The following is a 24,610-nucleotide window of genomic DNA, read 5'->3' on the forward strand; positions in this document are numbered from 1 at the left end:
AGACAAAACTCCTACACCTAGACACAACTGAGGCAAAGCTAGACACTAAAACAAAGAGTACATAATCACATAAGATGAAAACACATAAACACATATGCATGAACTGGTTTCAACTTTTAGACAACCGTCCCCACAAGATTAAGGTCAATCAAACAGGCTGCACTCCTCCAAATAGGCCACTTTTCTCCCCTCTACCTAGCCAACTGTCAGCTCGTCAAGATAGCCTTTTACTTCCCCAATTGTTAGATTCACTCGATCACTCATTCCTCACCAGGGATGTTAGGACCGATTCTCTCTTAAGTTATTGCCAACCACTGAAACCTCGGGTTATGAGAATTCCTCCTTCTATCCTCCGTCACTATCCCCCTTTTTTTCTTTTTTTTTTTTTCTTTCTGGACTTCGTCCAGCTTATACCTCCTTGATTTCCTGGACTTCGTCCAGCTTATACCTCCTTGATTTCCTGGACTTCGTCCAGCTTATACCTCCTTGATTTTTTTCTCTCTTTTTATTTCCTCCTCTGGACTTCGTCCAGCTTATACCTCCAGATTTTATGATTATATATTTTCTCCTTTCCCCTTTTTTATTTATATTTTTTTTTGACATATGTGTTAGCTCTAAGTGAAAGTATCAGCAGCTGAACCAACTGCACTCCCAGAGAATACAACCTGTTAAAGAAGGCATTTACTATCGTTCTCGCTTCATTCAGATTGGTTCGGCTTACTAAAGAATCAGGCTTCTAAGTCGGAATACCTCCTATTTTCAATTGCTCTCCCTAAGGGAATCTGCCGGCCGTATTATATCCACTAGTTCATGCGATACAATCCTAGACCTACAACTCCTCAAAGCTTGACTCCTCTCTTCCTCCCACTTCACTCAAGCTTGTCCCTTGCCATCACAAGGGCTGTGGAAAACAGAATTCACGTGCACTAAACAATACTCATTTCTCACACTTAGACCGAGCACCAAGCAGTGGGAGAAGAATAAACCAACAACATAGAACTTCTCACACACCACTTAGACCAAGCATTGGGCTAAGGGAGAAGATAGCATACAAAGTACACCTAATGGAAATAAAAAATACGTAAAAAGAAACACAAAAACTAAAATTTACTCGGGTCTCTGGGGGGAAATTGCTCATTTCTCGGGTCGGCTCCCGAGAGCGACGGAACATCATGTTTGAGCTTGACTTTCTTCTTCATTGCCAATGCAAGCTCTCTTCCTTTCCTTCATAGCCTTGATCGAGTCCTGTTTCCTCATTAAGATTTTCTGTCCCCGCGGGATTTGGAACTTTCTGAATAAGTCGGGTGGTCAACCGTCAATGGCTTGATCAGGATTCTCATGTGGATGATCTTCAGAGCCTCGCCACTGGACTGAGTCGACTTCGATCAAGTCAAGGAAGCCCATGCTCATTTCAACATCCGCGTAGATATCTCCACAGCCTTCCGCCACTCTTTCACTTTGTTTGGCACATTTCCTACAAAATCGTTACGTTGCTGCCAAATCTTCCTTTACTTCTTCCGACTCCCATTGAGTTCCTTCCAATATCTCCCGCAGTTCCTTCATCATCTCCTTTTCATCGCTTGCATTTCCTTTCTTACGTCCTCGCACCTCCTTCCTAAGCTCTTCCACCTTCACTCGGGTGCATGGCCTCCTCAAACCCTTCCTCCCGTACTCCGCTCGCTTTATCTCCCGGGCCGAAGTAAGTCTTGTTGCTCGAGTTTGCAAATGGGTCTTCTTGTTGAAGAAGTAGTCTACGTTCGAAAACTCTGGCGGTCGCACATCACGACCGAGCAAGCTCGCGATCTTCACCTCAATGTTTCGTTGCGTAGCGCCATGAGGTGGCAAGTATACATGTGGCGCAGGGATTGCCTGCCACCTTACACAGAAGAGAGAGATCTGCTATGTGCATTTACATCACCGTACCTCCATAATTGTCGGCATTTTGAATTTCAAATTATAACTTCCCTCCTCAATCGCTCTCCTTCATGCACTCTTCCTCAATCGATTCCTCGACTTCCACAGCAACTTAAAAAAATATGAAGACCCCAGACTTCGGGTCAAGGTTAAAGTACGAGACATAACCAGTCTGGGGTCTTCTAAAATATTTTTGGAAATTTTTGAATTTTTATTTTGTTCGATTTTCTTTGTCTTCTAAAGCAATTAAACTATGTATTAATTTACTTTTCTAATATTCTCGAATCCCCGATCAAGGTGTAAAACATAAATATTTCCCTGACCCGAGTTCACCCAGAATATTCCTCATTCGGCTAAGTGATAATCGAGAGCGCACGAGTGGTATTTCCTCCACTACGCATAGCTCGAATTATCCCTATAGACTTTCAATCTATGGCCATTAACAAGAAAAGGGACCGAGTTAAAGAAAGACTTCCCTCGGATTTCCACCGCCTCGTGTGCGCGAGGCCAACGATGGTATATGGACCTACCCACTTTGACTTCAACTTCCCTCGGTACTTAGCTTAGGTCTGGATCAAATAGAAGTACTCGCCTTTCACCGAAGTTCCTTGACCCGAGGTTCTTGTCGCTCGAGCTTCGTTCTTTCCCTTTCGTACCACATTGTCAAATCAATGCTCTTTAGCTCGTAGTTCTCCAGCTCCTAATTGCACTCTTCCTTTCTTCTTCACATACAGACTTCATATTCATTTCCATGGCCCAGCAGGCTCTGTGCTCCACTTCCACGGTAAGGACACATTTTCCCCAAACACCAACCTATAAGGTGACATCCCGATCGGGTGTCTTGTAAACAGCTCTTCATACGCCCACAAAGGCTCAAGGCGTTTACTCCAATCCTTCCGTGGTGTTAACCCATTTTCCAAATACTTTTGTCTCCCTATTAGAGACTTCTGTAAAATGCCCATTCATTGGGGCATATGGTAGACAATCTATGATGCACGCCATTTCTCATGAGCGCTCTATAAATGCTTGGCTGTGTCTGATCTCGAGATAACGCTTCAGAACTCATATCTCACGGTACTGTGTTTGACTTCGAAACTTCACCTCTTTGCATCATTGCTGGGCGTAGTTTCTATCCATTTGGAAACGTAGTCTACAGCGAATAATATGTAAGCATTTCCGCACGACGACGAAATGGGCCCATAAAATCCATCCCCCAAACACGAAAATTTCGCATCACTATGGGCACTTGGGGCATCTCATCTCGTCTCGAGATTCTGTCATGACACTCTTTCGTGAGCATTGACAGATTCAAAGGCATCCTTGTTCAATGTAGCCGTAGGAACCACTGTCAATCTTCTCGCGGTTTCCTTGGTCCGAAATGCCCTCCACACGCCAAGGAGCTTACAATGATGGAGGGCATCTCTTTGTTCCCATTCAGAATGCAACGTCGAATTATCTCGATCTCAGACACATCTTCCACAAGGATCATCCTATAATATTTGGCTTCGCTTTAAGCTTCATCTCTGCCTGAGGGCCCTCCGAACCTGCACCCACCTCTCCTTGACCAAGCAATTTGCCAGTCTCAAGGCATCATGGCCTGCATGACGCGCTTCTCTGCCATCGCATTCTCCCCGGGATCAACAAGAAACTAAGACAGCTAGATTCCTGCCTTATCTGTCTAGGTGGTCTGTCCATATAGTACAAATGCTCTTTCGAAAAACATCGAATACCAACATTCGTATCTCCGATGAATCTCTACTCGTTGGTCAGCCACTCGAGCCTTCCTCTGCTCCTCTTTGTCTCTTACTTCCCAATCAAACTCCCCAGAGAAGAGACCCATCGACTAGCCTTGGCTTTGATTCTTTCTTAGCTAGCAAGTACTTTATTGCTGCATGATCGCTGAAAACAATAACCTTCGACCTAAGAAGATAAGTATGAATTTTTCGGAACGAGTAGGACGATGCCCAACATTTCTTCCTCCGTAGTATCGAATGTGAATTCTTCCGAGAGCTTGATTTATGTCTTGGACGCATAGAAAATTACGTGTTTTTCCCATCTATCAGCTCTAGGACGGCTCCCACGTAAATCACCGCTTCGCGTCGCACACATCTCAAAAGGGTGATCTCCATCTCAAGTTCCCTGACATCACCAGAGCTTTGCCACTAGTCTCTCCTCGGGCACTGAAATGCCCTCTTGCATCCCTCATCAAACTCGAACTCCACATCGTTGTAGAAAGCAAATGAGTGAGTGGTTGCACGCAAAGTCCTTGATAAACCTTCTACAAATCTCGCGTGACCGAGGAATCCTCTAACTTCCTTTGATTTCAGAAAAGGTAGCTTTCGCAATCACTTCACCTTTCGCTTGTCCACTTGTGGCCTCTCTTCAGACCACATGACCTAAAACAATCCCCCTCGCTACTATGAAGTGACATTTTTCAAAATTCGTAACTAGATGTTTCTCTTGACATCTTTGCAAAGACTAGGTCAAGGCCGGCTAAACAAGTGTCACCTCCATATACAACTGAAATCATCCATGAATATCTCGATGCACACCTCTAGTAGATCCGAAAATACTCTCATCATACAACGTTGGAATGTCCCCGGGTGCATTACATAGACCAAATGGAAATCCTTCGGTAGGCATAAGTCTCAAAAGGGCATGTAAATGTGGTCTTTTCCCGGTCCTCCGGGTTCACGAACTGGAAATAACCGCATATCCGTCGAGGAAACAAATACCGTTTGCCACCAGCCTCTCTAGCATCTCGGTCAATGAATGGTAAAGGAAAATGATCCTTTTTGGTGGCTTCATTTAGTTTCCTATAGTCGATGCACATCCTCCATCCAAAGGACCGAGCAGCACCAACTCGTTTCTTGTCATTCTTCACCACTCAGATTCCACATTTCTTCTGGCATCATGTGAACAGATCGACCCACTCGGCTATCCGGAATAGAGTATATGATTCCAAGGGACAAAGAGTTTAACTTCCTCGAGCACTTCCTCCCCATGCTTGATTCGCCTCAGGATCACGAGCCAGCCTCCTTCCTCTGGGCCTCCGACGTGGGCGCATGTTATCGGGCTAATTCCAACTAGGTCGAAAGTGTCCACCCTATGGCCTTTCTTGTTCCTCCTTATTACTTCCAGCAGCGCACTCTCTTGGTCGTCACGCGGCTGTTAATTATCACTGGACAAGTTTCTCCTTCCTCCAGGTATGCATACTTAAATTTTCAGGCAAAGTTTTCAACTCCTTCTTCTAAGGTGATGGCTTCCGAGGTAAAAGGGTTCTCCATTTACTTCTGCGCCATTTCAGATTCGCTCCGTTCCGGGCTCTTCTTCTCCCCGAATGACCGCTGATTGGAATGATAGTGGTCAGGCGTAATGCCATGATCGCTCATTGATTCGATCATCTCGTCAAGTCCCGTGTGTGCTCACACCATCCCGTCACCTCCTTTCTACAAGCCCGTCTGGCCCGACTGGCTAAACCGTTCCTCGTATTAGTTCAGCCTCAAGATATTCTTGGACTAGGGGGTTAATTACATCTACAACATGCAAGTTTTCAACATCGAGCGGTTTTTTCATAGCTTCTTCAATGTTGAAGGTGTATTTCTCCCCATGATAGTCCCAGGCATATGGTTCCATCAAACACATCAATAACAGTCTTCGCGGTGCGTACGGAAGGGTCTCCCTAAAAGAACACCCCACTGGGACTCAGCTTGCATTCATTACTCCCTCATTTTTATCACATGAAAATCAGTTGGGTATAGGAAATCATGCACTTTGAACTATGACATTTTCCAATACTCCTTCAGGGCAAATGCACGTTCTATCGGCCAACTGAATCACTACTTTAGTATCGACCAAACTGACTCCCACCAATTTTTTATATATTGACAGCGGTAGGACATTTATCGAAGCACCTAGATCACACATGGCATGCTCAATTTTAATATCACCTATAGAAATAGGAAGAGTGAACATACCTGGATCTGTACACTTTGACGGCATCCTCCTCTTTTGTATCACGGCGGATACATTTTCTCCTATAACAATCTTCCCATCAAGCGTTTTTCCCGCTATGAATTCCTTGATGAACTTGTTGAAAGTGGGTATTTCAGAGCCTGCACAAAGGGTAGGTTAATCTCCAAATACTAAACATTTTCCACAAGTGTCCTCGCTGATCATCTTTCTTTTTCGGGGCTTCTCCTCGATACTGGGAATGGCTCAGTCGCCATCGCATTCGCTGAACTCCCGCTGGGGCTGCACCTGCCTCTTCCCCGTTTCCCTCTTTAAGTTCCAATCCTGTGTTCTGATCAAGGAAAACGGCTACTTAGTCGGTGCATCCTTAAATCTCCTCTCCGAGGTCATCCTCACGATAGAATTTCTCAGTCCGTGGATCATCTCCGAGACTTCGATTCCCCTTTTCTCCGGGCTCTCATCTCGTGAGGTGTCTCCCTGTTTATCACTTGCTTCGGTCCTTCATAAGCCTTTCCCCGATCTCAAGGTAATTTGACTAATATTTGTTTCCTGTCTCGGTGGTTTGACAGTGGCAGGCAATTTCCCTTCATTTCCCCGCATTTCGTTCAGCGACGTGGCCAACTGGGACATCTGCTTTGCCAACATGTCCATGGCAGACTTCTGCTCCTGCTGGGCATCTTGAATTTTGTGCACCACGTCATTGTTAGCCTGCATGTTATTCTGCATGTGTTGTTGGAAATTTACCAGGTCATGCACCATGTCATCAAGATTCCGCTGTGGTCGGAAACCTTGAATTGAACTGGGATTAAATCCTTGATTTTGATTGGTTCCAACCACCTGGTTCTGGCGAAAATTTCCCTGACCTCCTTGAATATTGTTGCATCAAGGCTTAGACCCGTGACTCTGCTGGAAATTTTGATTGTTTCCCCGAATTGTTCCTCCCCGATGCGGTGTGGTGGCACATGTATAATTCTCGTTGCTCGGGTTCTGCTACCTTAGCTTATGCCGATCCCTTGGTTACGGAATGCAATGCTTGTTCCAGCCCTCACGCTTTCCCTCGCCTGCGAATTATGTCGTGGTCCTTCCCGATTCTGGCCACATGTCTGGGCCGGTTCTCCACTGACTCGGGTGGCGATCAGTGGTTGTTGGGTTCCCTTCGGCCCCATCTCAAACAAGCAAGCACTGTCTCTCCATGCCTCCTTAATCTTCCACTAATTTCCAGTTGGTATTTTGATTACTTTGATTCCAATTCCCAACTACATTACTTGAGCTTGGAAATCTCCATCGAGTGAGGGATTATTGTAAAATCAAGCCGATAGCCTTCGACTCCGGGTTTTTTTCCCATCGGGCCGTGACCTGTGGGTATTTTTCTTTTTCAATGGCATTTAGCAAGGCCTTCTCCAAATACCGATCTATTCGCCTCTAACCTCTTCTCCTTCTCGTTCCTTAACTGTGTTCGCGGAGCTTCTCCTCATAATAGCACGCGGGCAGTCCTACTTCGCTCGAGGAATTCATTAAGTCCTTGGACTCAGGATTTGCCCCTTCGTAGAATAGATAAAATGTTTCAGCCTCCGTCATCCTGTGATTTGGGCAAGCGTCAAGCAGGCCTTTAAACCGAGACCAATATTGGCTTAAAGATTCATCGTAGTCCTGCTTACACTCTTGAATTTCTTTTTTCAAAGCGTAAAGATTAAAACTATTTACACCAAATCTCTAAACACATAAACAAACTACGCCATCCATCCCCGGCAACGGCGCCATTTGAAGAGTTGATTTTCTTGCTTGCTGTATCCTATCAATTTCTAATTACACACTTCCTAGATCCAGTAAATCAACTAGATCACAAGGTCTAGAGACTCACAAGACTGGAAGTCTGGTCGTTGGTACGCAAGCAAACCTTCAAAACCCTCAACCACAGATACTAAACTAGCACAGGGAAGTAGGGATCGATCCCACAGAGATGGACTCGTAAAATACATGCGTAGAGAATTGGAAACTATTTTTGGGTTGGCTGCTGCCACGCATATTTTGGGTTGAGGAATTTAACTAAGTGAATTTGGAAATAAAGTATGCTATGCTAACTGCTAGATCTAGGCAAAAAATGAATTATGTATAAGAACTAAATCAAATCAACTACTAGATCTGGGACTTCTACGAACATCTCTAGACCAAGGAGATTAAAACAAGTGGGGACCAAACTCTGAAAAAGGTAAGTACGGACAGAATCGAATCTGCAGCCTAACTAACTAAAGCATCAACTGAAAATGACTTCATCTTCTTCAACGAACACAAATAAATGCAGAGATCGAGAAAAACAAACTCAGATGTAGATTGGAAACATAATTTTAACGGTAAACGAAACAACGACGGAAATCACACTACTAGACGAAGCAAACCAAGCAGAACAAAATCCCCATAATCTCATGCACAAATTTCACCTCCCCTGTTCAGATCCACACTTCGGATGCTAAATCCACTCCGGATCCAAGCATCCGAACAAAAATCCAACCGAACACAACTTCAATACCACGATTCTCGAATCTCCTAAAATATTCAGCAACAAATTCAAGAGAACATCTCAAATAAACAAACCAAAATAGCAAGCGTCATAATAATCAACACGAAATCCAACTTCATCAAGGCAAATCAAACGTAAACAGAACGGTTAAACTAATCCAGCAACAAAAACAGCAAGCTCGACTTCCAAAAGTGAAGTTCGAGACGGAACAGAGTAGTAAACAGAAATTAAGAGAACAATTGTTTCTTCGCCCTCAAGGGACGGTGATGCACTGATACGAGACTCCTGAAAACGAAAACCACCCCAAATTTCCCATATCCCTAGTGTGTGTGCTAAGAGCGTGACTGTGTGTGGAGTGTAACCGATCTGCCATTCTTGTTGCGCACTCCTTTATTTATAAGCTTCGAGGTGGGGCCCAGCGAGGTATTGATTGACTTGATTGCCCTCAGCTTTTGGCTTCCTTCCTCTAGCTTTTCCTCGTGATTCCGTTCCTGCTCCTCGCTAGATATCCTCCTCCAGCATTCCTTTTCTTCGAAATTGTGTGGTATTATTTTTTGCTGCATCTCCAACAAAGACAGTTTCCTCTTCTTACCGATTTTGCCCTCCAACGGCTCGGCGACGCAGCTGTTGGAGCCCAGGAAGAAGGAGCCAGGAAGGCCCACATTCGTTGCTCTATAATCACAAATTCAAGCCCCTGCAGGTATTCCACTGCTGTACATAGGTCTAATGTGAAATCGCCATAGTTGCAAAAGCTAAACTTTTTAGGGTTGGGTGAGGAAAGAGCCATTGTTGCATCGGAGCGCGTAGGGGGAGGATCTGCAGAATGGGATCACGCACTTGGACGCCTCCACCTTTGATCGGGGCCAATTCAGCCACGTCATCGGGACTCCCTCGATTCCCTCTGGTTCGGTTTGAGCTAGCTCCGGTGCGGCCATTGATGAAGTAATTGGGGTGCTGTTAGGTTGGGGAATGCGAAATCGGAGGGGATTCCGGTGATAAAGGGAAATTGGGGTTTTCCGGATGAGGGTTTTTGCAGTTGGGAGGACCCCTAAGACGATAGAGAAGGGGGGCAAAGAGAGGGAGGGAGAGGCAGAGAAGGGAGGCGAAGAGAGGGAGGGAGAGAGAGGCAGAGGGGTCAAGAGGAAGAAGAGGGCAGGGGAAATATTTCATGTGAAAAAGCAAATGCATATTTGTCCACACAATGTTTAATATCATTTTCTAGTATAAAGGCTAATCGCTACCAAATGCTGTATTAACTTCAACAAAATTTCAACCAAACACCATTAGAATTGGGATTACCTATTTAAAATTCTCGAAAAAGTCATTATGTGAGAACTTAATAAAAGCCCATAAAAGCTACTACCACCCTCACAGTCAAAACCACGCAAAATATCCCCAAAACAGCCAAAAAAATATTCTCCCGAAAATTAAAAACAAAAATAGAAGAAAAGGAAGCTAAACGCGATTCTAATCCGATCTTGATGCTACTGGAATTTCCCGCTGACAAATTGATTTGGTGTTAGGGTTTGGAACTTCTGATTCTCCATTCTTGTTTGATATTTTGATCAAGCCACCGGCGACTCAGACCTCTTCAAAGTCATGTTTAAGAATTTCTGGTAATCCGTCTTTGTCCAATCTTTCTCTCTTTTTTCTTTTGCTCAAATGAATCCGGTGACCTACCAATAAGTAAAGCATGTTAGAGATGCAATGATTGTTGGATAGTTCTCCATTTGTTGAAATCTATCTGCCTCTATCAATGAAAAGAACGGCCTCGAGGCCAATCGTTAAGGAATTTTTAGTTATTTTCATTTTCTAACACTTAGTTAGGAATTAGGCGTATTTGTTTTATTTTTCCGGTATTGCTTGCATTCGATTTTATAGATTCTCAATACAGAAGTACTATTAGGGTAGACAATCGGTCTTTTTTCTTTAATTAATGTTATTATCTGTTCTGTTCCTTTTTTGTTGGAGTTACAGTGTTTGTAATGTGATATTGCAGCATACCAGTTGTTAATGATTAATTTTTTCAAATAACTCGGGGAGAATTTTTGGATTTTGGCTCTTTTGTCTAAACATTTGTACATGGATTCGTGATGTGTCATTATCCTCAATTTATGTCAAGCTTTTTCAGCAATGTGCAAAGCAAAAGAAAAAAGGGGGAAGATATAACTTTGATCTGTTGGTTACATCTCTCCACAGGGGCTCTCAGGAGCCGCAACCTCAGTCCCGTCCTCAGGAAGTGCCCACAGACTCATGGTATCCACCTTCTGTCATTAGTTCATCCAGTTCCTCACGCCCCACAACACCTGGATCCAGTACATCTGGCAGCTTTGGCATATCAAGACCGACAGACCGACAAAATTCTTTGTCTAGCGTTTCACCTGCAGAGGCTGCAGGCATCATTGCTATGTTGAAAGATAAGAGGTGACCACTCTATTTATTTTATTAGTATATGTTTATGGCTGCCCTTGTATATGGCCTTATCTGTTAGGATGCTACATTAAAGGGGCACCCAATTTTTGATGGAAGATATTTGCTCCTTTTCAAATTTGGCAAATGTATGAGCTACTTGCAAAGGAGTAATAATTTTTCTGCACATGAAACTGATAAAATGTGCTTTCATGTTTGCAATTGGTCTGTCTGTATATATCTTGCACCGAGGTTCTAGCAAATGAATAAGAGGATCTTCACCTAAACTACTTTCCTTATCTATCTGCCCAGTAGAAGGATACATACAAATGTTAATGAATGGTTTTAGTTTATAGCGTGGGAGAGTTTCTCATTGTTATCTTTGTTGACCAACAATGTCAGTGTTGATGAGCTGAGAAAGCTTCTATCAGACAAGGATGCTTATCAGAATCTTTTGTATTCTCTGGAACCCGTCAAAACACAAAATAGGGTGAGTTGCACTTCAGACTGTTTTCTAATGCCAAATTCTGCAGGGACCTTTTTATTTCACTTTCAAGAGTGTAGAATGTTTATATTATATAGGCTGTCAAAAAGTATATGCAAAGTAGTATCTGAAGCAGTTGAAGCATCACATCTGGTGCTTAGAATACTCCTCGTGTATGTTGTTATCACCTTGGGAAATAGTAAACATAAAGATAATATGGTTGTTCTGTTTTGCATTTGATCATGTGTATCCTCTCATGATATATATGTTATGCACTCCATTTTTTCCGAAGTTCTTCAACAAGTAGTTGGTATAGAGCCCATCCTATTTCTGTTTTCTGACTTTCTTTCTAGTTCCTGCTGATCTTGAAAAGTGGTGGGTCTTTATTTGCAATTTTGTGTGTGTGACTATATGCACATAATGAGAATATGAAATCTCATTCTCCACTCTATTTTTGTTTTTATCCACGATTATCCTTGTAGTTAATCACAGCATGCTAAGTTATGCAATCTACTGATATAAAAGGCTCGTCATTTTTTCTTCCTTGCCTTTTGAAGTCTGCGGAACTAGACTTGTCTTTTAGGTTTTTTTACTTGTGACTAGATTATACTATGAGTTTCCTAGTTTTTGATTCAGTGACTTTATGTAGCTATTCATTGTAGAAAATTTGTACTAACTGTTCATGAAATTTCATTATTTCTAGTTCATCTAGTGCTCATTCTTTTGCGAGTGTCAATTCTCACTTCCCTGCCTTAATATGTTTTTCGTTTTTGTTCTGTTAAGTTGCCTTCTCAGCAAATTTTGGTTATGCTTTTGCCCTTAATGACCTCCATCTTGTTGTATTTACTCAATCAGGTCAGAGATGAACTCAGGAATGAAACACTGCAGCTAGCAAGTAAGTTTTCTGTGCCCCACAATTTGCAGTAGCGTCACTGGACTTTCATACTACAAATGAAATTAATTTTTCTGCATCCAGGAGAGAATCTGGAAAAAGAACCACGTATAATGGAGCTAAGGAACCAGGTAAATTTTATAGCCTTAATTTTTCTGTTCACTGTTGTGATAATTGAATCAGTAATAAAACACACAAGTGCACGTAGTCTCCACATGGATTGCAAACTAAACTTTATGCTGATCTAATTCAATTACTTAAACTAAGAAACACTCCCTCCGTCCCCCATTATGTGTCCTACTTTTCCATTTTAGGATGTCCCTTATTAAATGTCTCATTTCGCTTTTACTATATTTGGTAAATGGACCCCAAAATGGTGTCTGACTTTCTCCCCTGCTTCAGCTACTCTTCCTTGATATCAGAGTGATGATGTGAGTGATAACTAGATGGATTTGAATGTTGTGGCTTATTCCATTAGGCATAGGAGCTAGTTTACCAAATTTAGCTTGTAGAATGACCAAGTTGCTATTCTTTCTTTCATGACAGGTGCAACTCTCCCCTCCTTAGGATTTTTCTGCAAAAACATGTCGATCCTCCATCAATACTCTTTTAGCAAGTCGTTCCCTACAAAGAAAATGTATATATAAGACTTTGGTTAAAATGTTGCAGTGTATTTCCTGCACAAAACTAGCCTACTCACTTCCTTTCTCCAATTATATGTGAAAATAGCATGTTTTGTCCTCATTTTTCATAAATATCAAGTATCCACCCCACAGAGACGAAAAACTATTAAGAGAAACACAAAACACAACAAAAGAAAGAATGGAAGAAAACAACAAAACTCACACATCAACTCTATTATAATTGCTTCAAAAGAAGTAAAATAACTCGTCTACAAGAGTTATCATTCACCATCATTTGTTCTTTAACTCCTTGCTTCCTAGTTTCAAAAGGGACTATATTCACCTATTTGGTTTCTGTCTTTAGTGTAGAATAATCCGAACTACAGAGTTGGCTGCTGCTCAAGAAAAATTGCATGAACTGGAAAGAAAGAAGGATGAAACTCTCAGATACTATTCTCCTTCATCACTCATCCATCGACTTCAAGGTACTCTAGACAATTGAGTTTCATCTGCTTTTCTTATTTCCTTTATGCCCTATGACATAGATATTTCATGTATGTTGGTTCTAATCATCAATATCTTGCTTCATGTGTCATGACTTTGTTTTCTATGATTTTTTTCTCACGACACTAATTGGCTTGCTAAAGCAGATCACTATATATTATTCAAGTCTTACCTCCTTGAATAGGTATTAGTGCATTAAACTGAGTTGTTATTTTACTATACCAGATGCCATGAGTAAAACTGAAGAGGACTCTGAAGCTCTGCACCAGCAGCTCCTTGATAGAGAAATTGATCTTTCAGCCTTTGTACAGAAATACAAGAAGATGCGACATACTTATCATAAACGCGCTCTTACCCACCTTGCGGCCAAGACTACTGCAACCAGCTGAATGCTATGCTTTTGGAAGCTGGCTACTTCTCGCCTCGCCGTCTTTGTACAATTGTTCTAGTAATGTAATACAATTGTTGCTTTCCTTTTTTACATATGAAATTTCAAATTGTGGAACAGATGATTTTGGACATTCCTCTATTAAATCTGCCAAAGTCCTGATAGTCTGTCAAATTCTGTCTTCTATTATGTGTAATTGGATATTGAACTTCGTTTGCTTGTTTTTCTGCTTGTAACCTCAGTAAGTCGTGCTGCATCTATTCTTTCTTTGATTTAAATACTATATATATACAATTCATAAAACGCATAAGGGTCGATTTATGTTACTTGTATGTTATGAGTAAATCATGAAGGTCAGTAATATTTTCCAACAATTCGTATCAGAGATTTGACCACATCAGAGCTCTAGGTTTAGAAGGGATTGGCGATCAAAATATTTCAAATTGAATTGGATTTTGGTTTATGGAAATATCAGATCAAAGATTATCTCTACGATAAAGACTACCGTACTGTTGTAATTTTTTGGCTTTAATAATACTACTCCTCCATGAATAATAGACTCAGTTTTACTTGACACGGATTTTAAGAAATATAATGGAAACTGAATGGAAAAAGATAGTGAAAAGTGAGTCATGCTTTCTCCATTAGTTTTATAATAAAATGTGAGTGACATAAAGTTAGTGAATTTAAAATCTATTATTAAATATAGTAAAAAAATAAGTGAGATATTTATTGGTGATGAATGAAGATGTCAAAATGAGACCATAATTGATAGATGAATGGGTATAAATGAATGATAATGCAAAGGAGCATGGTAAACATACAAAAGTAAATGTCCAAATAAAAAATGATGATAAGGCCCAGAATGTCATGGTGCCCATAAAAAAAATACTAATGAAACATATAGTAGGAAAATAAATCAAAATCGACCTAAACTGTGATATTTAGTCACAATATTCGTTAAGAATATCCTAACGATATATATCATATAAAAATAGAAAATAGGATCCCCAGAAGATTATATTCATGCCAAAGAACCGTTCCACTTCAATGATGGATATAAAGAATTTGAAAAAAAATATTGGCCAAAACGTGAGTTAGGAACCATGAATTAAATAAGAAGACACACTAGCTTAAGTTTCTGTTTCAGATAGAATTGTACGACAAGAAAACTAACCCCTCTTCAACTACCTCTACTGCAATTCATGTGGGTTTAATTCATAAGGGGGCACCAATTTTGAATAAAAGCAAAAGACGATGGAATGGAATAAAGGTCTTTATTGACTCATTCCTTTTTTTTTCTTTTTCTTTTTTCTCGTAGCATGCACAAGAAAATCATAGAATTAAAATTCTAGTTTATTTGTTAATAATAATAATTTTATGAATATTTTAGTAACGTGTAGTATAATTTATTATTGAATTTATTACAAAATTAATTTGTACCACCTTTTGCCATAACTTGTGAAATCAGATATATCTATTCTCTACTGTAGTCTGTATATATACCTAGTATTTTTATTAGAGTTTGTGTATGATATTTATTCTCAAGAAAAGTGTCCATAATTTTAACACGAAATAGAGTAGGTCAATACATATAGTATTATTAAACATGAAAACGTGCGCTACGACACTAGCAATTAGCATGGTCTTTAATGATTACTTCAAATATTTCAAGAATAGAGACACGCTGTCACAATGTGATTGACCGTTTTAAATTTGTAATTATTAATGAAAGAAGAACAATTTATCATTAGTTTCAATTAATGCCAAAATTATTTTATTTTAATTACTTATTTTTACTTATTCTAAAGAGACGACTATTTGACCTCGTTGAAGAGTATAGCAGTAAAAAAAATTAGGCGAAATAAAATTTTTACTAATCCACAAATAAATGAATTGATTTTTAGTTGAAAATGATTAAAATTGTTGGGTGCAAATCTATGTCATATAGGGGAACAAGTAATATTGCAACTTGCAAGCAATATATATAAGTACTATTCCAATTCTATTATAACGAGGTCATTTGGAAAGTGACCCAAAAATAAAATCACGAGGGCTTGGCTCAAAGCGATGACGAACCCTTATAGTGGTATCAATGCAATGTTCGGTCAATTGTATTACATGTTCCCTGCATTCCAAAGTGGTCTTGGTTTGTTGGGGTTAAAATGCAAGCAATATATAACTCCTATCATAATTCAATTAGTATGCGATCTTTTAGAAAGAGATCCAAATTCTAGTGTGCATAGATGGACCCTCATAGTAAAATAAAAAAGAGATCCAAATTCTAGTATGCATAGATGGACTCTCATAGTAAAATCAACACAAGGTATCACCAATTATTTTATACATTCATTCTCCAGTGTTTCTGTGTTTTTAATCAAGAATTGAGGTGGTTTGTTTACTTATGGTTTAAGAAGATACTATCTTTTTTAAGGTACAGACCATCTCATATAAAAAAAATGCAAATAATATATTATTGTTCTTTCAACCAGAGACGGATCTATATGATCATCACAAGGGGCCTCAGCTGAAAAAAAATTATTTATACTATTTTGATCATTAATTTTTAATTTTTTTTAAAAATTCTCTATATATGCCCTTTCTCTAATTCTTAAAATATATTTATATGTATTTTTGCTCTATCTATACAAAATTTCTGCCGCCATCCCTGATTTCAACTATATTAGTATAATAAGGCTTTTCAGAAAATGAATCAAAACAAAATTACAAGAACTTTCACGAATTTATAATATAATATTACGTTGTTGAGTTCGACTGCATTTCGACATTATCACGATGGCAAATCACCCTAAAAGACTGCGTAGCATCAATCTTTTTTATATGGAATTTGTCCAAAATATTAGTCCAGATACTTATATCGATCTCCGGGAAGAAACAACAAGTCAACAATCCTTGTGATGTAAGAATAATAATAAAAAATATGGAGTATATATTTAAGGGTGCGTCATAAATCGAGAAGCGTGTTCATGAAATTAAGTCATTGTCTTACGATATCCGTTGCTAAAACAAGTACTACTAGATAACTTAAGATGATTAGCTTAAATGAAACAAAACTTATCCCCATTCAAGTAAATTCTTATGATGAGATGAAGGTAGTAATCGATTAAATAGCGTCAATCATTTTCAATAACAATAGTACTATATTTATTGAAATATTGCTCCAAATTGATTGAGTAACAACTAACAACATTCAAGTTTCCAAGGTATATGCTGAAAAATAAAAGTCTTAAGAAAATTTTATATTTGCCCACTAAATATATGCAATGATTAGGACAAGACATGGAGGTGGACTGTGGAGCATATAAAATTATAAATAGACCTTAAATTTACATCAATCTACACTATTTAATTGCAAAACGAAAAGGCCAAGTAATTTACGTTAACGGTGCATGGCAATAATACGTGCAAAGCCAAATAAATGGAAGTCCACTTATTTTATTCTCATTTTTCTATATCAAACCTTAAAGTTATTGACTTTTTTATAAATACCCAACATCTCCACTTTTTGGTCATGAAGGTTCCAGAATTCAATCTTTCTCTCAATTTCTTATTAATCAATAATTTAGTTTATCCTAAGCACTCTTTCTGCTGTATGATTTTGAATAATAATTAATTAGTTTAAAATATTTGATACTTCCGGGGTTTATATGTCCGAGAATCTTCAATATTTTAAGATGAAACTGAAAAATAATGTAGTACTACTCTATGTTGTGTGGCATATAGTATAAATGTGAATACTAATTAAATAGGGAGTACTACAGTATGTTGGATCTGCGAAGCCACATATTTCTATCTACTAGGGTCTAGGGCAACGTAATCACTGGCCATTGGAACACTGCAACTGATTTAATTAGCTTTATATCAGTCCCAAAACTTTAGCCTATTTGGATATTTTTTACACGAACACTACCAAATTGATTTCTAATTTTAAGAAGACAAAGTATTTCAATATATTCCATTTATAGATTCCTCACCCACAATACCTTTAATATAGGAGTATGATCATTTTATTTACTACTGTTTCAATAAACTATTTTCTTTACTCGCAGTACATTTATTAATTACTCACTCCGTCTGCCATTAGAAGTCTCATTTATGGCGGTACAAGTTTTAAGAAATATTAAGAAAAGTGGTCGGAAAAAAGTTAGTGAAATAGATGTCTCGGTATATAGTATTAATTTTAAATTAAATGTGAGATGAATGAGTTAGTGGAAGGTGGGACCCTATTACCATTTATGATAAAAGTGAACCGAGACTTTTATTCGTGGACGGATTAAAATGGAAAAACGAGACTCTTATTCCCGGACAGGGGGAGTATTACTTAATTATATCCGTAATCTTACAACAAAATAGAGGAATGCATAGACTACTAGTAGTATAGTATATAAAGCATTTCACAAGCGTTATCCATGAAATTAATTTCACTCTGGGCTCTTACACCTAACACTATTTATTTTTTAATTTCTTATTTAAAAAAAAAATTAAAACTGAAATATGCAGCCCGTGCCACATTGCGGGCACGTGACATGCGCGCTCACAGTTTCCACGCACAACTGTGTTACGTGCGGTGTCGAGACAACACACCACATTAGATGTTATCCGCGCTCCGTACACCCATTTTCAAACCCACAAGTTGCAGATTGCTAAACCGCTATGCTACTGTGATAATTCTCTTAAATAAATCTGCAAAACACACTAATCAACTTTTTTATAATCAGAGAGAGAGAGAGAGAGAGAGTGTATAGAAATTGTTTATGAAGTTTACTCCGTCTCAGCAAGCTAGTAATCCAAACACACGAAGCGCACCACTTTTCATTTCTCCCGTTCCTATTTCACTTTTTCTTATCACACATTTCATAAATAATTTGCACAACTATACTCTCTCTCTCTCTCTCTGCGGCCTTTTTGAGCGCCGGCAATGACAGCGGTGGCGCTCGCAATCGCTATTGCAGCAGCTGCTTTTCTGTCGACGGTGCGTGGCGGCGCCGGAATTGAAGGAGTGCTTACTCTGCAGAGAGCCTTCCCGATTGATGAGGAGGTGGAGCTCGACGTTCTTAAAGCTCGGGACCGTGCTCGCCACGCGCGTATTTTGCAGAGCTTTTCCGGCGGGATTGTCGATTTTCAGGTCGTCGGCTCTTTTGACCCTTACGTCGTTGGGTAACTCTCCAAATTTTCAATTCTCTGCCCTCTTTCCTTTTGTTTTTTTGTTTTGGAACTAAGTTAACTCCGCGGTTGTTTGATTGATTTTGAATTTACTTGATTCTTTGAAGTTTTGTTAGATTTGTATTTTGGCGACGCTGAATTTTAGTTCGTTATACAGGTTATATTTGCTATCTTTACTGTCAGTAATACTCATTAAATATGGCTGCATGCTTATCTTTGGGGTGAATCAGTATGTCTGGGTTGCCATTCAATTGGCTCAACTTTATGTTTGATGATTGACTCAGTGCCTTCATTTATGCAGACTTTATTTTACAAAAGTGAGATTAGGAACTCCACCACGTGACTTTAATGTGCAGATTGATACTGGAAGCGACATCTTGTGGGTTGCTTGCAGTTCTTGTACGGATTGCCCACAGAGTAGTGGATTAGGGGTATAGCTCTTACTCTTCATACAAGCAATCCTGGATTGGGCATTTGATTAGAGTAATTTGTGTTACATATGCTGAGTTGTGTTGTGCTTGCAGATTCCTCTCAATTTCTTCGACCCTGGTGCATCTTCAACTGTTTCCTCTATTTCCTGCTCAGATAATATATGTGCTTCCATAGTTCAAACTGCATCTGCTGAATGCTTCGGTGAAAGCAATCAATGTGGCTACTCATTTCAATACGCAGATCAAAGTGGCACAGCTGGTTTTTATGTATCTGATATACTATATTTCGACTCAATTTTGACCACTTCTCTAGTTGTCAATTCCTCTGCTCCTATCGTCTTTGGGTGAGCTTGCATGCTACTCCCCTGCATGACTAATAGATTCTTTTAGTTGGGACTACTCTCTGGGGGTTGAAATTCACTTGACTGATTTGATTGGAGAAATGTATTGATAACATCAGGCCATTTTGGCCCCAAGCTTTTATGCATTTCTTTTGTTTCTAGCAGTCAAATTTATGTTTAACAGGATTTCCATGTGCTGATATGTGGATACAGGTGTAGCACCTCTCTGTTTGGAGACTTAGCCAAATCCACTAAAGCACTTGATGGAATATTTGGGTTTGGCAGGCAGGATGTTTCTGTGATATCGCAGTTGTCATCGCATAAGATTACTCCTAAAGTATTTTCCCATTGCTTGAAAGGAGATGGTAATGGTGGAGGTATATTTGCTCTTGGTGAGGTATTGGATCCAAGAATCGTTTATACTCCCCTTGTTCCCTCACAGTACGTATACCTTCTAACATAGAAACTTTATAATCTTACTGACTTTAAATCACTTACACATGACACATAGCATTTACCATGCCACTTGCTTTACAGTCCAACAAAATGATCATGCAGTTGATCAGCTTGAAAACTGCTTAGTTGGTATTTCTTCCTATAAAAATGCATTTATGTTTGGTTTGACTTATTTATAGGCTTATAGCTATAATCCATGGGTATGTTTGTTCTGTTATCTTTGGTTGACAATATTGGGATCAGAAACATGATTGAAGGTCCTATATCTGTCTTTTCCCTTACATGTTATAGTGACTTTTGTTATTCAATGAATTATTCTATCAGCAAATTTTAAGAAGCATTAACATGATTATATGTCCCCTTAGGTTTAACTTATGATCATGCTGAACTATTTAGGGTCTCTGTTATGTATTCATGCTGATAAACCTCTATGGTTTAGGTACAATTTATATGCTTTCTACTGTCTAAATAATCCGCACCATTAATATAAAAGAGTTAAGGCCAAAAATGGTCCCTAACATATGGCTGTTTTACAAATTTGGTCCCTAACCTAACATTACCTTTTTGATTATTTGGTCCCCCACATATTAACTCTGACCCGAATTGGTCCCAAATTGACGGGACCTTCAATAATAGACGGAGCAGCGGCAGCGGCTGAGCGACGGTGATGTCCGGTGAGGGTGAGGCAACGACCTTTGGTGGTGACCGGTGACGAAGGCAACGGATTTGAAGAGTTTGAAATTTGGGGATTTCCGATTTGGTCGATTTGGGGGAAGATCTCTTCGAATTGGAGATGCACCTCAGCCGACGGAGGCCTGAACCATCAGAGTACCGCCGGCGTGGCGTCGGAACGGCGATGACGGAGGGAGGACAACGGTTGTGGAGTTCACCTCCTTGAGGAGCTCTGATTTGGGGGCGGATGAAACAAGTTTCTAACCTAGAAACTTGTTTTACGAAGTCGGCGCGGCGGCGGCGGCGGCCCGATGACAGCAGCGGCGGTTTTTCAGCCGGCGGCGGTGCCGCTGCTCTGTCTATTATTGACGGTCCCGTCAATTTGGGACCAATTCGGGTTAGAGTTATATGTGGGGGACCAAATAATCAAAAAGGTAATGTTAGGGACCAAATTCATAAAACAGTCATATGTTAGGGACCATTTTTGGCCTTAACTCAATATAAAATTATATTTCAGATGGCATTATGAATTATTCAATTGTTGACAAGAAGGGTGTTGCATTGTGATGTTAGTTGATTTCTTTGAGTTGTGTGATCTTGCAGTAGAGCCTTTGCACTTGATATTATATGCATTATGGTAGTCCTGAACTAACTGTGGAGAAAGACATCATGAGCTGAAACTGCATTGATGGTTTTATATCGTGAATCCATCTTTGATTATTCCATAGCATCTGATTTGTATTACTGATCTTACAGGCCTCATTACAATTTATATCTGCAGAGCATCTCTGTTAATGGGGAACTGTTGCCTATTGACCCAACAGTTTTTACAACATCAGTAAATCAGGGAACAATTGTTGATTCTGGAACAACTTTGGTCTACCTTGTGGAAGCAGCTTATGAACCTTTTATTGCAGCTGTAAATATCTCCTTCTATTTGGATCCAATTGAAGTTCATGATTTTGTGTGGCACCAGGCACTAATTAGACTAGGGTCTACCAGTTGACTAAAAACAAACCCTTCGGATCCAAAACTGCCGAAACATTCTAACTGTCATCTTAAATTTTGTAGTACAGGATAATAGGACAAGACTTTCCAGCCACTAAAAACTAACATATATGCAGCAACTGCAAAATGCTACATTCCGGTTTGTTTCTTTGCATGCGTCTGTCGGCTGTTCTTTTGTGCTTATCCAAATGCATGCATAATAAATAAGCAACTAAGGATTCAGACACTAAGGGATGTTGATCCCTTAGTCATATTGTTTCCTTTTTTTTTGTATGTAAGTTCAACAAATGCTGGGAATTCGTACCTTGTTCATATTTTTTAAAATTATAAGACTTCCTAAGGTGTTGGTTATGTTCTATTGCATGGATGTATAAATTATATGCAGACTACAATATTGCCAGATTTTGATGATGTGTTTTAATAATATGATCTCATAAAGTTGACAATTTTAAAAACCTACTGTTTTTACCCAACTTTAACTCAGATGGTTACTGGCCTCGCAGATAGCAGCTGCTGTTTCTACATCCGCCTCTTCAATTATCTCTAATGGCAACCAATGCTATCTAGTCTCTACCAGGTTTGGCTTTTGATAGCTATTAGTGTGGAAAGTTGTTGGGTAAAGATTCTTGATCTGACTGGTAGAAACATGATCTAGATATCTTTTTTGTTATTTAACCAGTGTAGCTGAGATTTTTCCACCGGTTTCTTTCAACTTTGCTGGAGGTGCATCCATGTTTCTAAAACCAATCGACTACCTCGTGCGCTCAGGCTTTGTTGTGAGTATTCCACTTCTCTATATGTTTTAATGTATTACTACTATTTCCTCACAGTTTTGCAATAATACTTTGACAATGAAAGAATTTACTTTTGTATTTAATATCATTTTGTTTGCTATCATTGTCATGGGTTAATTACTGTTTATATTGTGGCTACCCCCCGTATGTACGGCCCTCTCATCAGAGCTATATTGGCCTATTTCTGTTGCCCTCTGTAGTTATTGTCATTGCCTAATATTGTTATTTCATGTCACGAAATTTGTAAACTTCTAATTACTACCATTTTTTTAGGATGGCGCTTCAATGTGGTGTGTGGGCTTCCTTAAAGCTTCTAATCAAGGCACTACAATTTTAGGAGGTTGGTTTTCTTCAATGAAAATGATCTTGTGTAAATATGTATAGTGCCTGTCAGCTGATCGGCTTTCAGTTTTCAATTTTAATCATCTGAGCTTATGATCTGTGCATGCAAAACAGAACCCAAACCAAAATTATATACTGCCAAAGGAAACCTCAAAGCAGATTACCATTGTCTCATGGAGTTTTACCAGAACTTCAATTTTCATTTCACACTACCAATCTTACAGTCTACGCAAAATGCACAAGCTAAACATAGATTATGTACTGATCAAGAAAATCATAAAACGAATTGCTTTCTATGCTGTAGTTTTTCCTAAAGCTCTGCTGTAACTTGATATAGGGGTTTAAACTGAAAGTTAAAGCAACAGGGAGGTTCATATAAGTGTAGGCCAAAATATTGCTTGAGCCATGCCTAGAGCAGGTCCTGGAGTTCTGTAAGACTACAAGTGTATATGCACAATTAGATATCCCATGAACCATTTTTGTGCCTAGACAACTAAGGAGCACTCATCTCTGTTTCTGGCCTGTTGCATTGTGGCAAATTCTCTTGACATTGGATCTTTGCCTCTAATATTTTGTCTGCTGGTTTTGCTGCTATGGCACCAAAATTTGCAATAGTGGATTAGGAATGATTGTCGTGCATCTAAATTGCATGATTCTACAGTTGATTGAATTATTATAGAGTTATCAGATAAGCTCTCCATTCTTCACTTACCTTTCCTTTTAAATCATATCCGGTTTTATTTTCTTAAGCCCAAATTGTTACACTCCTATAAAGATTTTTCCTCTACATTGCTATCAATTTTAAGTATTACTCCAAATCAGCTGTTGGAAGAAACACCTGTCTTAGATATTAGTGACATGTACCAAACCGGATATTTTTTTAATTAATTTAGAACTGAAATTAAGTATGCACTGCTCTTTTGCCAGAATGTTATGAATCCACCTCATAACAATGTCAAACTTCCATATGTGAGAATTGTAGGAATTATATGCTATTTTCTTGTTTCCAGATCTTGTTCTCAAAGATAAAATCTTTGTCTATGATTTGGCTCAACAAAGACTAGGATGGGCAGACTATGATTGTAAGTTTAATTTCCCAACCATATTCATTCTCTCTTTTGTGTGTATCTTGCTGATGGTAACTTCATCAATTTTTCTTTTTCCAAATATTTGCTCTTTTCAGGCTCTTTATCAGTGAATGTTTCATTAACTCCTAGTAAAGACGAATTTATGAATGCTGGACAGCTGAGCGTGAGCAGCAGCTCATTTTTATCGACTAGCGCTGCCTTACTGTATATATTAGTGGTCATTCTTGTAAATCATTTTTCCTCGCCATTTTTCTATTTCATATAGGTGTTGCTCTTCGTTTCCTATCAATTGGCAGCAAATGTGTCTTAGAAAGGATGTATTAGGAATATTTTACCATCCCTTCATCTAGTTTATTCTCCCTTTATTTAGGGATTAGTCTTGTTTATTCATTTTTACACGTAGCTCGATGTATATGTACCCCAGATTTTCAGACCTGTTCTGCTAATGTTTGGAGATGTCGTTCGCCACCAAGCAATGAAAATCCATCTTATGCTGGAAACATGGATTCACTTACAATTATCCCAATGAAAATGTCTCATTTTCCTTGTTGATATGACCACTATTATCATTAAACGCTTCTAAATAACCA

General features: G+C 39.2%; 2 protein-coding genes across 3 annotated transcripts; both read left to right on the forward strand.

The window, feature by feature from the left end:
* The first annotated feature begins 9,767 nt into the window (after positions 1-9,767).
* LOC125224515 (vacuolar protein-sorting-associated protein 37 homolog 1-like) lies at positions 9,768-13,960 on the forward strand. The gene is made up of 7 exons (XM_048127924.1): positions 9,768-10,020; positions 10,604-10,828; positions 11,216-11,303; positions 12,153-12,192; positions 12,274-12,320; positions 13,177-13,297; positions 13,542-13,960. Exons 1-7 carry the CDS (start codon positions 10,004-10,006, stop codon positions 13,703-13,705), a joined length of 702 nt encoding a protein of 233 aa, XP_047983881.1. The 5' UTR covers positions 9,768-10,003; the 3' UTR covers positions 13,706-13,960.
* A 4,437-nt stretch (positions 13,961-18,397) lies between these two features.
* Positions 18,398-24,451, forward strand: LOC125223012 (aspartic proteinase 36-like). 2 transcript variants are annotated; one of them, XM_048125954.1, is made up of 10 exons: positions 18,398-18,882; positions 19,190-19,319; positions 19,413-19,663; positions 19,874-20,057; positions 21,570-21,707; positions 22,300-22,373; positions 22,476-22,572; positions 22,864-22,930; positions 23,943-24,014; positions 24,116-24,451. In XM_048125954.1, the coding sequence occupies exons 1-10, from the start codon at positions 18,644-18,646 to the stop codon at positions 24,283-24,285; spliced, it is 1,422 nt and encodes a 473-aa protein (XP_047981911.1). In that variant the 5' UTR covers positions 18,398-18,643; the 3' UTR covers positions 24,286-24,451. The 2 variants fall into 2 exon arrangements, with proteins under 2 accessions (XP_047981911.1, XP_047981910.1); XM_048125953.1 differs by having other exon boundaries at positions 18,400-18,882; positions 19,874-20,101; positions 21,545-21,707.
* Positions 24,452-24,610: the final 159 nt, after the last annotated feature.

This window comes from Salvia hispanica, chromosome 4, assembly GCF_023119035.1.
Source record: "Salvia hispanica cultivar TCC Black 2014 chromosome 4, UniMelb_Shisp_WGS_1.0, whole genome shotgun sequence".
NCBI lineage: Eukaryota > Viridiplantae > Streptophyta > Magnoliopsida > Lamiales > Lamiaceae > Salvia > Salvia hispanica.